This window comes from Triturus cristatus, chromosome 4_1 (assembly GCF_964204655.1).
Source record: "Triturus cristatus chromosome 4_1, aTriCri1.1, whole genome shotgun sequence".
NCBI lineage: Eukaryota > Metazoa > Chordata > Amphibia > Caudata > Salamandridae > Triturus > Triturus cristatus.
In genome coordinates, this window is record NC_140585.1 from 1,105,744,604 (window position 1) to 1,105,762,357 (window position 17,754).

General features: G+C 45.1%; 1 protein-coding gene across 1 annotated transcript in view; it reads left to right on the forward strand.

Annotated features, from left to right (window-relative positions):
• Positions 1-17,754, forward strand: part of LRRK2 (leucine rich repeat kinase 2) — a 1,602,077-nt gene that overhangs the window by 1,564,250 nt on the left and 20,073 nt on the right. Inside the window, exon 50 of the mRNA XM_085654107.1 lies at positions 1,622-1,681. Coding sequence (XP_085510233.1) covers positions 1,622-1,681 — 60 coding nt within the window. The remainder of the gene's footprint in view (positions 1-1,621; positions 1,682-17,754) is intronic.

The following is a 17,754-nucleotide window of genomic DNA, read 5'->3' on the forward strand; positions in this document are numbered from 1 at the left end:
CAGGTTAACTAGATGGCCGGAGCAGGCACCAGCGGAGTCGCCAGTAGGTAAGAAGCCGGTTGGAGGCTTGAAAAGTGAGCCTCATGAGCTCTTGCTTCGAGTTGGCTGCCACCTCGGCACTCTAGTCATCAGGTTGGCTCGAGACATCTGGTCGCCAAGCTGGCCAACCAGATTAATGGCAGGCCAGCTGGAGTAGATAACTCAGAGAACCACATCAGTCCAGCCTTCCTAATTTGAATTGCGCCCAGGCGTTGTAATGACCAAATGTATTGAGAATCTCCTTTACAGCCAGGCCTGATGTGTCTGTTTGAGACATCTAGCCGCAGATTCCTTAACTTTTTAATTCTCCCCAGGCGTTAGACTGGATCCGGAATCTGCAACTAGACTGTGTCTCTACCAGATAATACTTTACTGAAGGTAAGTAACTTGTTCTTCATACTCGATAAGAAAAATAATTAAGTCATCAGCATATAACGAGATTTGATCAGTCACAGTCTCCAAACAATGAAACGTGGCAACTCAGCTAGATTGTATAATCACATTTTATTTTATTCAATCTAATTTACTAACAATTATTATTTATGTTAGTATAAAGTAATTAAATTAAATATAGTTAGCATAGGGTAAGAATTGGTGTATAAAACAGACATCATTCTAATTTCTTTTACATTTTAGTCATTAGGTTATTGGCTTACGGTTAGCCCTAGGTTTACAATAAGGTTATATTTTTTATTTCATGTAGCATATTTTGAAATTTAGATTTGTTGTTCTTATCAACATATTATATTTTATCATACACGTTCGAACAGTTGTTATAATAATTTATAACCCTAATAATGTTAAGGTTGTGGTTAGTATACATTAATGAAATTAATTCAAATGTTGGCTTAGGTTAAGAATGAATCATTTTAATCAATACAAGGTTTAGCATTAGGTTATCAATACGTTTTTGTTAATTTAAGGTAATTGACTTTAACATTTAGGAATAAGGCTAATATATATTTATCATGATTTTTTGCAATAAACGATGAAACCAGGAGAATCTTTCTTCATTTTCAGGCAATAGTTACAGATATAGGCCTGCCCATGATGCCTTCATGGGTTGCTTGCTTCCGGCCGAATCAGTGTGCTCTGTATTAGTGGGCTCAGATTTACACGATCCGTTTGTATTTTGACATCTCTTGTCTGTGTCATCTTACTGTGGGAGTTCTGTGCTCAGAGTGGTGAATCTAGCAGAAGGAGACAGCCCCAAAAGTGGCTTTTCTGTTCTTCTGTACTTTACCTTCTATCTCGGACAGCAGGTCACATAAAATCTGGTTTAGAGGTAGGAAGAACTTTATAACTAAGGTTACTGTGAACCTACAATGAAAACACCTACATATGCAGACAGATATGTACAAAAGATAGTATTCAATGAGCTTTACCTTTTAAGAGTTGATGTTAAGGGAGTATATAATACGAGTATGTCCTTTCATCTTTATAACACTGATTGCCATGTCTAAGGGCCCATTGCAACCACTTAGATGGTAATTTCCCTGTTGAAAGCTTTATAAACATTTTATTGTTCATGTTGGATCTGGTCCCTGGATATAAACAATTCAAATGTATATTTTTATTTCAGGAAAAGTAAAAACAAAAAATGTTGTGCTGGTTTTAGGATGTCGCTCTACACCACGAAAAGGCAAGTATATGTAATTGTGTTAATTTCAGTCAGACAAATGAATATGATTACATGATACAATGTCTAAAACTAAACTAATGAATCTAACTATCTTTGTAACTGAAATCGCTGCAAAGTGATTTTGAAACTTGTACAATTTATTAGAAGATTAGGACAATGCAAACTACTTTTTAGGTCAAGCCTGGGTTTTGCATACGCTGCTCTGCGAGGCACGCTATATTCAGGTTTGGACTTGAAGCTCCGCCCACTTTCCGCCCATATTTTTCATTGGCTTGTGTCATTGTCCTTTGTAAACTGTGGCTTTTTATTGGTCAAAAGGCTTAGTAGTACCGCCTTAGTACCTGCTTGCCTCATCTAGTAACCTCCCATAAGAACTGGCCCTCTCATGTGTGTTGTTACTCAGAAGGCTTTAATTACAGCCTACAGTATTATTCTGTTTGCTTTTCACCTACAAACAAGACACGCTCTTGCCTAATGCTTTATTTTTATTTTTTGTAGCACTGCACGCCATGGTGGTGGCCGTGCCTTTGGTTTATTTGCGGCGGCAAACGCATGTTTATTTTTCTATTTATTCACTTTTTTTTGTTTACAAGCACCCCATGCTGCTCTTTCAAATTAATGGAGACCGCACCCCTTTCTTTAGACGAGCCGCGGCTAAAGAAGGGTACGCGGCCACTGTTAAAGTGAAACCGCAGCATGGGGCACTTTTACAAAAAAAAGATTTATTTGTCAACTTGACAAATCCTTTTTTTGTAAAAGTACCTCATACCGGGCTTTTTTTTTAATGGTTGCCACATTCTTTCTTTGGACGCGGCTCGGCTTAAGAATGGGACGCCATGTTCATTAACGTGAAAGCGCAGCATGGGGCGCTTTTAGAAAAAAAAGTATTTGCAATGCAGTAGGTCTCGCATTTACGAGCCTATACGCTATTGTCATTTACAATGGCAATAGCTCAAACAAAAAAAAAATGAGACCTATTGCATTGCAAATGCTTGTTTTTTTAGCGCTTATGATCCATACGAGTCTAGATAGATCGCCCTCGTGACAATACGGTGAAGTCACCTTTGACTTCATGTCTGGCTCATTAACTAGGAAGGTCTTGTTGCTGTTTTAATGACTCGGGGAGGGAGCTTTCTGTCACAAAACTCAGGTGAAATCTAGAGAAAAATGTATTTTTGCTAAGTGGACATCTAAGTTATTTCTCATTATCCATTAATTCTCTCAGTCCCAGTGATATTGACTAGGTGGCCTGTTAGGTGTGTTTACATTTCAAAGCCAGTGAATGCAGGTGAAAGTGGAGAACAATACTCTGTTTCTGTTGTGGATTCACTTGTAATTCTGTGCTATTAAGGCAGAATACTCCATTGATATTCGCTTAGTGGAGTGAGGCTTCAGACTACAATTTCTACTTCACCTCCATATTGATGAGTTAATTCATGTCTCTGTGAATTGCAGCCCTAGCATGGATCACATGATCCTATTTTATGCAGATTCATTCACCCTTCATCCACTTGCCCGTGATTATTTTGTGTCTTTAATGGGTTGTTATGCACATTACAATATGTATTCACATGACAACGACTTTCAGGTTGAATGGGTCTTCTTTTACCTTCCCCTTGTTTATGGTAGATGGTGGGACTGATAAGGTACACACTACAGTAACACAGAACCATAAAAGCTGGGAGGCTTAATCCTTTGAACATTGAGAGGTAAATGTCGCTGAAGGCTGGCACTGAGGTGTAACCTTTACTTTGTGAAAACTGTGTAAGAAACTTGCAGGCACTTGCCCTGAACTTTGTGAAATAAAGCCTAGAGCAGAAAGAGATGCACCTGTGGGGGAATCAACTCACATACGAGCTATACTCTTCATAACCAGTGAGTGGGTTTGTATGGGTGGGACTCGAGTGAACTCACCCAAAGTGCTAGATGTGTCTGTGCAAGGTGTTGTGTTGATTAGTTCACTGTGATAGAATTGAATTGTTGTGTGTAATAAATATTTGGTTTTCCATTGGGCTGGACCTGGTTTATTGGGGTTGCTGGAGGGTGCATTAATTTGTGTATTTACGCCTAAACTGACATTTTACCTCCCTCTCAAAAAGCCTTGGTCTGCTTGACCTCTGCTACTACTGAGAATCAAGTGCTTAAGAAGTAGTACTTGGACCAGTTGCGCAGAGTTCATAGAAGGCTTGGTTTTAGGACAGCAGGAGTAAAAGGCCTTAACCACCATGGTGGTTCCCAGTTACCTTGGCCTGCCCTGTTTCCTGCTGAAAGGGGTTCTTACAATTTCTTGGAAAGTCTTTTAGCACCTGAAATTTTACAGGTTAAGCATAAGCAATGCCCACCTTCAGGAGGAGGTTTTGGCAAATGGAACTCAACTATATTAGACAGATTTGCAAGATTGCCCAAACAAAATTCACATTTTGTCTGGGATCAGAATGAAGACAAAAGCGTTTAGTAAACTTTTGTAAACAAGATAGTGTTGCTACATTACCACATTACCAAATGCTGATAATTATTACACCTCTTTAAAGAAGATGTACCTGGCAAGCCCCTAGCACGGTGAATTGTTCAAGATTTGATGAGGTCATTCTCATCAAAGGTGTAGCATATTTTGAGATAGAGCACCACTCTTCTTGATACAGTGTTCTTTCACTTTCCTCACTTCTTTGCCTTATCATTATGGAAGCATATTACTCTTTCTGAATCAAATCGGTGCAACAGTCCTTACTTCAATAGATGATGTGGTAGAAAGAAGAAATCATAATCTTTTGGATACAGTTTAATTGTGAAACTACCATATGAATAAAGGATGGCCATTTTCAAACAGTTTGTCAGTGAAAATTGTATACGAGTTCAGCCACAACGACTGAATTTACCCCTCTCCTTACAGCTGTTAATTCTATTAAAGTAACTGTCTTCAGTGTTTTATATCATAATGAGAAATTATTCAAGGGGTTGTCTGTTGTATTCATCAGTAATAATAACACAATAACCATGATACCTTAATTAATTAAGATGGGAGGAGAGTATTTGTCATACCCTTTGAGAGCTGAGTACTAGGGGCATCCTGAAAACTGATGACTGATCTGGAAAACATGTAAAAGTAATGTAATTGCCAAATAGCTCTAATCTGTTCCCTTGATAAGTCATTCCGTGGCTAATTTGAGAGTGGAATGCAATACATATTTTACTTCAAATTGTAGTAGTTATATCTTTTTCATTATGCACCAGTTCATAAACTACTTCTACTTTGATGCATAATACATCTTCAAGAACGGTCTCCATCAGCTTATATATTACGTATGGCATTGTTAGAAATTGTATAATACTTACATGTTATGATTCTAGCTTCCAAGCATGAAGATTGAGGGAACACAATTTTGAGTGGAAATCCTTCACCTGTGCTAATAGGGAAATTACTCCATTATTGGTAACAAACATAATCTGACTTTCAGTAGATTGGTATATCAAATTCTTCCATGCTATGAGGATGACATCTGCCTTGGCATCTTTTTTTTATAAATGTGTTTATTAACATTTTCTTAATTATATTACAAAAACATCTTTGAGCAGCGAAGTGCGGTAACATTTTCAGTGTAGCAGCAACATAATACACGAACGACAGTGATCGACAATCAAATAATTGCATCATATTCTTATACATTACGGTGGGCCCCTTCCGGTGATACAACCCTTGCACCCCCCTCAGGGAATCAGTGTGATTCAGAGAGTGAAAGCCCATAATATGCGAGACATGGCTTCCATATTTTCCAAAACTTTTTGGGGCAACCCCGTACTTCATATGTCGTCTTTTCCCCCAACATATACATATCCATGCTTTTTTTCCATTCCGCTAGAGATGGAATCACCGTTGCCCCCCATGCCTTGGCCAAATCGCGTTTTGCCACCACTAATCCCAGTTGAAGTAGAGTTAACTTTGGTTTGGGGAGATCAACTTCAGTAGATATTCCCAGCAAAACTGCCTTAGATTCTTTAGAAGCAATTTGTGAATTACTGGTATTAGAGGGATGACACAGTGGTGTCTGAAGGTCTACTGAGAGCAAAGGCATCTTTCATCGATTCTAAAACTGGGGAACAGAGCGAAGCAAAATAGGCAAAGTTTTTGGGTGATACTGGTCTTAGACTCCACTAACTCTGGCCATCCCTTACTCTTGCTTGTTTTTTTAGTATATTGAAGACTTTCATCACTTCATGATCGGATGAGATTATTCTGTTGATAGTATCTGCTTTTGTATTTCACACCCATCCTGGATGAGTCTCTGTCAAGTATATATTTTCCTTTAAAGTCTGAGGTAATATTGTTGATGCTTTCCTGAATAGAATATTAGATAGGGGTCAAACCCAATATACCCTTGAGGGCTTGGGCAAATAGATGCGAGAAGGTCAATGTGCCAACAAGGGATTTTGTTTTAGAATGATCTGTTAATTGTAAATTTCAAAGATTTGAATCAATAAACATGTTAAGATGAAATAACATCACTGTGAAATCAATTCAATGATCTGAACATCATAAACATATAATGATAACAACGCACACGGGGTTTTTTTTTGTGATTTAAACACAATAATTTTTATAGTTTTATCCAAAGTAAAAAGAGTACAAAAGAGACATAAATTAGAGCAATATATCATGAAAACAGGGGACGGAATTAAGTCCTCATTTCATCTAGATACACACATCTATTCCTGGTTAGTTTGAACAGAGATGAGACTCTTTTTGAGCATACAATCTACTGTACATAACAGATAAACAGATGACATCTAGCTCTTGTGTTACCACCAATGTTCCCCCTAATTTTTTCCCTTTGCATGCGAAAATGTGAGGTCTCTGTGCTCTGCTACCAAGGCTGTGTGCGCCAAGAAACTGCCATGCATGCAGTATTTACCTGGGGTTCTAGTTTAGGCCAAAAAGGAATGTGCTGACATTTTTATTTATTGCCATTAATTATGCTAAGCAGGTTTATAAACCTGCACTGTGTGCTAAACCTTCTGTGATGCAGCTTTTCGCTGGCATTCATACTTCACAAGTGGTAGAACTGGGCGAGCTAGGAAATTCAAATGAAGGACTGAGCCAGAAATGATCCTTTAGAAGATCCCACATGAAATGACACAGCAAGTGGCCTGCAAAAAGTATGATATAAAGGCTCTTTCTAATTAAAAATAGGTAATTTCTCTGAAAGGTACATTTCAGTAATAGTACAATAGATGATAGCACTGCAAAATGTGGGTAACAGACTTTGACAATCCCATAAGGAATGGGCAACAGACTGTTATAACCCGAATCCCTGACACCCAACTTTGACATTACACCGAATGCGTAGCATCAGATTGTAAACCCCAGAGCCATTCTTCAGATTGTTACTCTAGTAGCCTGAGAGACTGAAATAACTCCAGTTTTCTGAGACCATATCATAATAATAAAGTATGCTGTGCATCACAAATGTACTTTCCCACCATGATTATATAGAGGGAGTAGAGGGAGTGTTTGAATCTGTGTCCATGATTCTAAGTGCATGTGTGGAGGAGTTGAGAAGACGTGCACACACTTCGAAGACGTGTGGGGAACCTACAGACAATATGCCAGTACCATTCCCTGCAGTGCCAGTTCAGAGGGAGTCCTTACAGTACTGCACGCACATATGCAGCAGTGTTTTAAGTGGACTGAAATTAGTGAGGGATTTCTAAAAGGGGCATGGCCAAAGAAGTATAACTAAGAATCCTATCAGAGGGGCATAGCTGGAAATGTGAACCAGAATCATGTGCTTCACTCAGCTGCCAACCTAACCGATATTCTGGTGCATTTCAGAATTTGGGGTTACTACAACGAATGTAATTCTGCTACAGCAAATTATGCGAGTTATGCCCTCTCCTACAATTTACATGGTTCAATGGGCCCTCAGTGCCACTGCACCTGCTGCACGAATTGTAGATAAACCACTGAAACTAGCCACAGCTCATGCACAGTACATGAAAACAGTGAACAGGTGCCCCAAAAGAAAACGCTACACTTAGTGCTGTGCATATGCATAGCTTCCATTGGGGCAGCAGGTGCAGTGACACCAGGATATGTAGGTCTGAGGGCCCGCTGAATGCTGATTATTTCTGTATTTCACAGTTCAAGTTGCAGCCAAGGGTCTAATTTATTCCTTGTGGCAGCTAGTGACGTTTGAAAGTGGCGGGTCGTAAAAGTTGAGGTAATGGCTGTCCCCCCCTTATTGTTTGTGTGGCTGGAGTGCCAAATATAATTATAGTCAACTCAAAAGCACACATTCCCCTTTCAGGTGCTTACAGAGCAAAACAGTGTGTTATCACGTGCACATTGTTGTTAGAGGAGCTGTGCAAAAATGCCACAACATTTTCATAAATCTCTCAAAGAGGACAGTTGAACTATCAGAATTAACAGCCAGGACCAATATGGAGGTAATGGGCTTGTGAAGATAAGAAACTGCAGTAGACACCAATGCAAGTGGTGATGTTTTTACCACACATCGACTTCCTGCAGAGGCCCGTTTACGGGGTGATTGGCAGTGTTTATTTGCAACAACTGTGAGGCCAAAGCGGCGTGCACTGCACTGATATATATCTTCTCATGTCACTTGTGTAAATGGAAGTCTCACCCCTCCTAATGAGCCAAAGCTAGGTGTGCTTGTAGTTTCAAGCCTGTTCTGCTGGTGCTGGGTGGTGCCTTTGGTCTCTGTTCTGGGGTAAGATACGAAAGTAAGTTGCCTACATTCCTGGCGGATTAGCATCAAAGCAATCAAAAATTCTTCAGGGTCTGGCAATCTCTCTGGTGAAAGGGTCTGTAGGTTTTTCTCTGTCACTGGGCTTGTAAGTCCCACTGGTGACAGCCCCTGCCAGGATCTTTGAGTTGTCTGAGGTTTTCTCTGGCGAAAGCGTCTACTGAGCCTTGTTAGATGACAGAATCAGCCAATCTGTCTCTCGTTAAAGGGTCTCTTAAGCCAGAAGAAGTTCGCGCCAGTAGCAGGGTCTCACAAACCCACTCCCTAGGGAGGATGTCTCAGGCTCTCTAGTGAGAGAGTCTCTCAGGCTCTCTCCAGTGGAAGTGTATCTGATGTTCTCTCTGGTTGTCTCTGCTGTCAGAAGCTCTTACTGTGGTCAGACTCTCCCGAGGTACAGGATCTCAAGCTTTCTCTGGTTACAGAAGCTCCCTTTGCTGTACTCAAATACTCTCTCAGGCTGTATCTCAAGATGAGTTTCATCAGTGTTGGCTTTTGAAGCTCCCGGCATGCCATGCCCCTCATGGGTTGCTTCAGTAAGCGCAGCTGTTAAGGTAGACCAATAAGATGATGACCCGATTCACAGATCTGTCTCCCTCCATTCCCCCAAACCAACTAACCCGGAAAACATGAGACCTATATCTGAAAGAGACACGTTAGTGATAGATTCCTTACCTTAGAATATCCCCAGGCGTCAGACTGGATCCGCAAAGTTTTCATCAGCAGTACCCCTGCGCATCGGTAGGCGTCGTCGTGCAGCTCTGCGTACGTCGCTGGCGTCGTAGCCACAGAGATGACATCGTCGGAGCTACTTAGACGCGCCCAGGCGCGCTGACATCAGTTCTGTACATTACTTTTCCGCACCAGGAGCGCAGAGCCATGCCAGAGACCGACTACTGGTGCAATAGAACCAGGGCCCTGAAAGGGATGACCTGACCCCTAGAAAACAGTTCGTAGAACGGGGAGGCTGGGTGGGCGGTAAGGAATCTATCACTAACTAATGTCTCTTACAGATATATCGTTACACAAGTAAGTAACTTGTGCATCTGAAAGAGACACGTTAGTGATAGATTCCTTACCTTAGAATACATACCCAAGCAATACCAACCCCGGTGGTGGGTCTGCGAAATGAGATTACACCAGAAAGTCACGGAGAACCGAATGGCCAAAGAAGCCGTCTCTCCGGACCTGACTGTCAAGGCAATAGTGCTTAGTGAAAGTATGCAGCGAGGCCCAAGTGGCTGCCTGACAGATGTCTTGCAGGGGGACACCGCGTCCCAATGCTGTAGTAGCTGCTGTGACCCTGGTAGAATGGGCGCGCAGCCCAACCGGAGGTTCCTTTTTAGCCAGAGAGTAACAGGCTTTAATGCACAAGACAACCCATCGGGAGATAGTTAGCTTGTGCACAGCTTGGACTTTCTTGGCGCCCACGTAGCCAACATAGAGCTGGTCATCCACCCGGAACTGTTGTGTGTGGTTGAGATAGAATGAAATTTGGGTCCAGATGGTGGAGTCTCTCCTCTTCTCTTGAAGGGTGCGGAGGCAGAAAGAAAGTGGGCAGAGTGACAGCTTGCCCGAGATGAAATGCAGAGACTACTTTTGGCAGAAACGAGGGACACGGTCAAAGCACAACCTTGTCCAGATGAATCGACAGGAAAGGAGGTTTACAGGAAAGAGCCTGGAGCTCACTCACCCGCCGAGCAGAGGTGATGGCCACCAGGAAGACAGTTTTCAAAGTTAATAACCGCAAAGGACAGTTATGAAGAGGCTCAAAGGGAGTGCACATCAAGTATGTGAGAACCAGGTTCAAGTCCCATTGAGGCATCACAAAAGGAATAGGAGGGAAAAGGTGAAAAATCTATTGACAACTGGGGACTTGAAAAGAGAGGGCTGATCAGGCAGCGTAAGAAAGGCTGAAAGAGCAGAAAGGTAGCCCTTGATAGCGCCCAGAGAAGATCCCTGCTGGGCCAAAGAGAGAAGGAACAATAGGACCTTAGAAAGAGGGGCAGAAAGAGGATCAACAGCTTTCGCTGTGCACCATGACACAAATTGTTTCCACCGACAGGCGTATACCGTTTTAGTGGAAGGATGCCTGGCTGCCAGAATCACATTACAGACTTCAGGAGGTAAGTCAAATGGAATCAGCTGTCGCCGCTCAATCTCGACGCAAGGAGGCAGAGGCTGGACAGGTTCGGGTGGAGGACCATCCCCTGTTGCTGCGACAGGAGATCCTCCCGTAGAGGCAGTCAGATCAGGGGGTCCACGCTCATTCTAAGTAGCTCGGGATACCAAACTCTTCAAGCCCACTCCGGTGCCACAAGAATGACTTGGACCCGGTCGCGTCAGATCGTCTTCAGCACTCTGGGCAGAATTGGTATAGGCGGAAAGGCGTACAATAGACCGCAACACCACTCGTGACGAAAAGCGTCTCCGAGCGAGTGCCGCCTTGGAAACTCCAACGCGCAGAACTGCTGACATTGCGCATTCTCTTCGGTGGCGAATAGATCTAACCAAGGTTCTCCCCAGTGTTGAAAGAGACCTTGTGCCACCTCTGAGTGCAGACGCCATTCGTGATCCAAAATGCACCTGCGGCTGAGTTCGTCCGCCCTGACGTTCAGGGTACCTTCCAGGTGTTAAACCACCAAGGAAATGCCTTGACGTTACAGCCACGTCCAGAGACGTAGAGCTTCCTGACATAGGGTCCTGGACCCCACCCCGCCCTGCTTGTTGCAGTACCAGATGGCGGTGGTGTTGTCTGTGAACCCCTGCACTACTCTCCCCTTGAGAGAGGGAAGGAATGCTTTCAGTGCAAGTAGGATCGCCCTGAGCTCCAGAGGGTTGATATGGAGCTTGGACTCCGCCAGAGACCAGAGGCCTCTGATCTCCGCCTCTCCCATGTGGCCGCCCCATCCCAGGAGCGACGCATCCGTCACTACTGTGTGCTCCGGTTGGGGAAGGGAGAGGGATCTGCTGCTGACCCACTGCAAGTCCTGTACAGTGCCCTCCGATATCTGGACGTAGTCGGACTGGTTTCCCCGATGCTGCGTCCACTGGAACTTCAGGTCCCACTGCAGAGCCCGCATATGCCATCTAGCATGATAGATCAGCAGGATGCATGAGGCCATGAGGCCCAGCAGCCTCAGGGTCTTCCTGACCAAAACCCTGGACCATGGCTGAAAGATCGGAATCATAGCCCGAATGTTCCAGACTCGCTGTTCGGGAGAATAAACCCGAAACTGCGCTGTATCCAGAACCGCTCCGTTGAAGAGGAGCTTCTGAGAGGGAATCAGGTGTGACTTTGGCACGTTGATGGAAAACCCCAGCAAATGCAGGAGGTCAGCAGTAGTCTGGAGGTGGGAGACAACTGCCTGGGGCGAGCCCGCCTTCAACAGCCAGTCGTCGAGATAGGGGTAGACTGAAACACCTGATCTGCGCAGATGAGCCGTACGACGACGCCTACTGACGCGCAGGGGTACTGCTGACAAAAACTTTTTGGATCCAGTCTGATGCCTGGGGATATTCTAAGGTACGGAATCTATTACTAACTAATGTCTCTTACAGATATATAGTTACACAAGTAAGTAACTTGTGCGTTAGACCATTTATGTATTCCTTCCACGTCCCCTTTGAGTATATAATCCTCTGCGATGCATTTAACAAGACATGGGAAAGTGTCCACTTTTCTGTCAAAATGTTCCCCTTTTCGCTTTCTGGTGTTTTAGTTTCTACATTGAATTTAATTTCACTGATTCTTGTGCCCTCCCCAAAATAATTTTGTGTGACTGTTTTGTGACTTACTAACGCGGCGATCACACAGCGCAGTAGTCACAAACAGAGGTAGTCGCAGAGATCAAAACATTTGCAAGCAGCACCAACAGAAACCCATGAACAAAACAAACTGGCCTAATTCATGTGAATGTAGGTTGTCTTTATTAAAAATAAGACTAAAGTCAACAAAAGGAAGTGTATTTTCTAGCCTAAAACTGGTGGAGGGGAATAATACTGAGTTGGAGCCTCGCACAGACTTTGGTGAGAAGCGGACGGTGTATGATCGTGTGCATGCCTGCACGGTGCCCTGGTTTGGTATCTGTCCTGCCAGGGCTGTCTTGACGAGCACATTGCAGGACTTGCATTGCTGCTCAGGCTGTGTGTGTGTGAGTATGAATGAGTGAAGCACAACTAACCAGCCTTTTTTGCGGTCTCTCAAAATGATCATTTTCTGTGAAAGAACAGAGGCAAACAGGCATAACACTAGTGCAAAAAGTGCCTTAGAAACGACTGAACGAGTAACAGCTTGAGTCAATGTCTTCTGTAGTGTTGCTATTGGAGCAACGTGATGGGCACATATATCTCAACTTGTTTTCTTTTCTTTAATGGCATACGTTCCACAGGCAGCTCGTCGTGCCCTTCTTTTTCGAACAACCGTGTTGCCTTTTCCCGACAGAAAACAAGAGCAGGTACACTTGGCTAAACATGCACCGTTCTCTGTGAAAACAACAGTTTGGTTTTTGCAGCAGCTCAAGTATTTTAGAGTTGAATTGAGGTGAGGCAAGGGAGGGTCAGCGCGATGGCGAAAAGCGGTAAGTGATAGTGTGCATGGAGCCCTATGGATAAATTGAGCCCTGCTCTTCCTTCCATCAGAAATTTGAAACGCTGTTAAGTGCATGGACGCAACATGCCAGCGATACAAAAAATACAAATAGTCTTTGCAGCTACTCCAATCCTTGAGCTGCTCTCATGCTGTTTCAACATGAGAGAAGCGCCAGGATTGGTTAGCAATACTCCTAGCGTGTGCCATTGTGTGGCTCCATTTGGCTCCGCTTGATGTCGTTAGGGTCATTAGCGTCTGTTATGATGTTGCAGTACCTATATAGACGCCCACCAGGCACGCAGATGTCAGTTTTTTTCGCTCAGGTTAAGCGCCAATCTGGGAAGAGCCACCCCTCTGTCGCATTTTTATGCTTTTTCTTTAATTTCAGAATTTTTCCGTCGTGTGCTAGGATGTCTTAGAAGAAGACAGGGTTTAAGCCAAGTGAGGCCTATCCCTGCACGATGTTGGTCACCAATCCCCACCTTATCTGCCTCTGGTGTCTCAAGCACGACCACATTTTCAAAGTTGGGCAAGGACTGTCGGGCCTTGGCTCCTAAGACCTTACAGGAGTGGGCTTTGATGCTCCTTGCAGCCCGACAGCCAATACCGCCAAGCGAGACTCCGCAGAGGTCCCGGTCTCGATCAAAGAAGAGGAGGTTGTGGGACTGCTGTCGAAGCCCAAAGTCCTCTTTCTGCCATTCAAGGTCATCGAGACACTCGGTGAAGAGGCACAAGAAGAAGTTCAAGTGGACTTAATTTTCACCTCGACTCTCGTTCGTTGATGAAAGAGGTAGGGAGCACCAACGCTCGAGGCATGGTTCTAAGGAGCCGGAGCAACCCCCACTCAGATCAAAGAGTTCTACGAGGCCAAGCACTGCGTATTTGAGCAGGCAAACCCCTCTGGTGAGCTGTCAGGCCCCGCGGGGCTGGAAGGGATCCCATCAGATTCAACGTCATCGGCTTCAGTCACGGCACCAGTGGGGCCTCAGAAATCTGATCTCGGATCAAGGTTGATGCCTGTCGTGCCACCGCGACCTCCCCTGGCGTCGGACCGCAAGTCGGTGCCTTTGGCGCCATGGGTGCCAATCGACAGTGCCAGCCCCATCCTTTTCCACGATGACACGGAGTCGTAACAACGTCACTCGATGCCGATTCCGACGTTGATTGAACCTAGGGGTTCTATGTTGTCACCTGAAAACTTTGTGGATGTGTTAGCCTTGGAATAGGAATGGAAGGGCTCTATGGACTCTCTGGAACACCAGGATGACTCTGCAAAGCAGTTGAACTGGTATAGGGAATTTGGGGAAGCCAGTTGACTGGATACTTCTCAGATACTGGCATGCTCTCTCCGCCAACTCAGACAACGGAGGAGGAGGCATCTTATGCCATGGTGATTAAGAGGGCAACTGAGGTCCTTGTACTGAAGCTGACCTCAGTGGAGGTCAGGACTAATTTCCTGACTGAATTGCTTCAGCTGGGGCTCCAACCTCAGAACCCCTTTTGCCCTTTAATGAAGCACTTACTGATGTCCTTCTAGGCACGTGGTCCAAGCCTAGCACAAGGGCTCCTGTGAATAGGGCAATTGCACGCTGCCATCGCCCAGCTCCGTGTAACCCAAAGTTTCTCAACCAACACCCCACCCCAGAAGTTTAGTGGTGCAGGCCTCTACGTCACAGGGCGTGTTTCCTACCGCTCCTCTGGATAGGGAATCCAAGAGGCTGGATTCATTTGGGAAGAAAAATATTTCTTCCTCATTGCGGTTGGTGAATACTGCATGCTTATTGGGCCGTTTTTTCCATTCCCTTTGGGAGGCGGTTTCGCAAGTGCTGCCACAAGTCCCGGAGGAGTCCCGGGCTGTGCTCTATCAGGCAGTTATGGATGGGAGAGATGCAGCAAAATTCTCCATAAGGTGTGGTTTGATATGAAGGATTCGCTGGGCAGATCAATTTCCACAATAGTGGCTTTGAGGTGCCATGGCTGGCTTAGGACAGCTGACTTTTCGGGTGATGTCCAGGCAAAGCTGGTGGACATGCCTTTTGATGGAACCCGTCTTTTTTGGGAAAAGGCAGATTCGGCCTAGTGAGGTTCAAGGACTCTCGAGCTACGGCCAGATCCTTGGGCCTCTCTTCTACTCCTCGTGGCCAGTCTATCATTTGCCCCTTTTGTGACAAGGGAACAGGTTTTCAGCCGCATCAGCCCTGTCCCAGCCACCATCCTGCGCAGGCTTCCCAAGCCCTGTGGTGATGGGGATGCGCTTCATTACGACCTAGGAATGGAAGCCAGAAGTCGTCGCCCTCCCTGCCCTCAGTAGCAACAGCCTCCAAGCACTCCTAGTCTGACTCTGCAAGACCACTCCACTCCAGTTGGTGGGAAAATTCATCATCATCTCCCCCACTGGAGGTCCATAACATCAGACAAGTGGGTCTTTCAGATTATTCCTTTACTTTCTTTTCCTCCTCCCATTCTGCCAAAGCAGGAACGGCTGACAGAGGATCATTTTAAATTGCTCCATGAGGAATTTACAGTTCTCTTGGCCAAAGGAGCCATAGAAAGGGTCCCTGGTTCAGAAGTAGGCAGTGGCTATTATTCCTGCTACTTTCTGATTCCGAAGAAGAACAAAGGGTTTCAGCCCATTTTAGATCTACGGATAGTCAATCTAAGTTCAAAAAGAAGAAATTTAAGATGCTTGCTATAGTTCAGGTCTTTTCTGCCCTTGACCAAGATGACTGGATGGTAGCGTTGGATCTGCTGGAATGCTTATTTTCACATCCCCATCCTGCCGGGCTACAGGCACTATCTGCAGTTCAAGGTAGGCCGTGAGCACTTCCAGTTTACTGTGCTCCCCTTCAGCCTTACCAGTGCCCCTCTGGTGTTCACCAAGGTGATGGCAGTGGTTGCAGCCCATCTGCGCAGGTTAGGGGTGTTAGTCTTCCCCCTACCTTGGCTGTTGAAGGCGTCCTCGCCCCAGGCTGTCGTCTCCCACCTTCAGACTACAGCAAACCTCCTGTATTGTCTGGAGTTCTCTGTAAACGTGGCAAAGTCACACCGGACTCCTTTTCAGATGGTCCCTTTCATCTGAGCTATTCTGGACACAGTGCAGTTTCAGGTCTATCCTCCCAAGCAGCGAGTCCAGGATATTCAAGTTATGATTCCGATGTTTCGGCCTCTATCCTGGATTTCAGTGAGACTGACTCTAAGGCTGTTATTCCTAATTGCCTCCTGCATCCTGTTAGTAAAGCATGCCAGGTGGCTTAGGCGGGCTCTGCTGTGGGACTTGAAGTTCCAGTGGGCACAGCATCAGGGAAATATCACCAATGTGGTTTAGATCTCAGAAATAACTGCAAAAGATCTGCAGTGGTGGTTGATGTACTGCAATTGGGTCAACGGCAGACCCCTCTCCTTTCCCAACCAGATCTCACAGTCATCACAGATAACTCACTCCTGGGATGGGGCGGCCATCTGCGAGAGGTGGAGATCAGGGGACACTGGTCACCAGCGGAGTCGGGGCTCCACATAAATATGTTGGAGCTCAGAGCGATTCAATTGATATTTAAAGCATGTCTTCGCTCTGTCAAGGGGAAGCTAGTGCAGATGTTCACGAACAACACCACTGCCATGTGGTACTACAGCAATCAGGGAAGGTGGGGTTGTGAACCCTTTGTCAAAAGGCCCTACATTTCTGGACATGGCTGGAACAGCAGGGCATAACCCTGGCGGTTCAACACCTGGCAGGATTTCTGAACACCAGGGTGGATAAACTCAGCCGTCGATGCCTAGCGGATCATGAATGGCGTCTCCAGTTGGAGGTTGTGGAAGGTCTCCTTCAGCAGTGGGGAGAACCTTGTTTAGATTTGTTAGATTTGTTCGCCTCCGAAGAGAACGCGAAGTGTCAGCAGTACTGCACGCTGGAGTTTCTAAGGCGGCTATCGCTCAGCAACACTTTTTGTCGCGAGTGTAGCTCAGGCCTGCTGTACACCTTTCCGCCCAAACCACTCCTGCCTGAAGAAGAGCAAGAGTGACCAGGCCCAAGTCATTCTTGTAACTCCAGACTTGGTGAGGAGAGTCTGGTATCCAGAGCTTCTGAAAATGAGCATCGATCCTCTGATCAAGCTGCCTTTTAGGGATGATCTTCTGTCGCAGCAGCAGGGGAGCGTCCTCCAGGCGAACCTGTCAACTCTATGCCTCTATGCATGGAGATTGAGCAGCGGCAATTGATGTATTTTTTCCCTCCTCCTGAAGCATTTGATGTTATTTTTGCAGCTAGGCGGCCCTCCACTGAGATGGTATATGCCTGCCGTTGGCATACACTTGTATTGTATTGTACAGATAGGTCTATTGATCCTCTTTCTGCTTCTCTTTCCACTGTTCTTTTATTCATTCTGACCATTGTCCAACAGGGCTCTGCTTTAGAAACTCTCATGGGTTACCTTTCTGCTCTGTCTGCTTTTTTGCAGTTGCCATACCAGCCCTCTCTCCTTAGGCCTCCGATTGTACATAGGTTTCTAAAAGGGCCAGCTCACTTGTTTCCACCCAGATCCTTTGTTATGCCACAGTGGGACCTTAATTTGGTCCTCACCTACCTAATGTGTGCTCCATTTGAGCCTCTACATAACTGTCCCCTCTGCCTGTTGACCATCAAAACAGCCTTTTTAGTAGCAATTACATCTGCCCAGTGTGAATGAGTTGCAGGCGTTATCTTGCTTGTCTCCCTATCTAATGTCTTT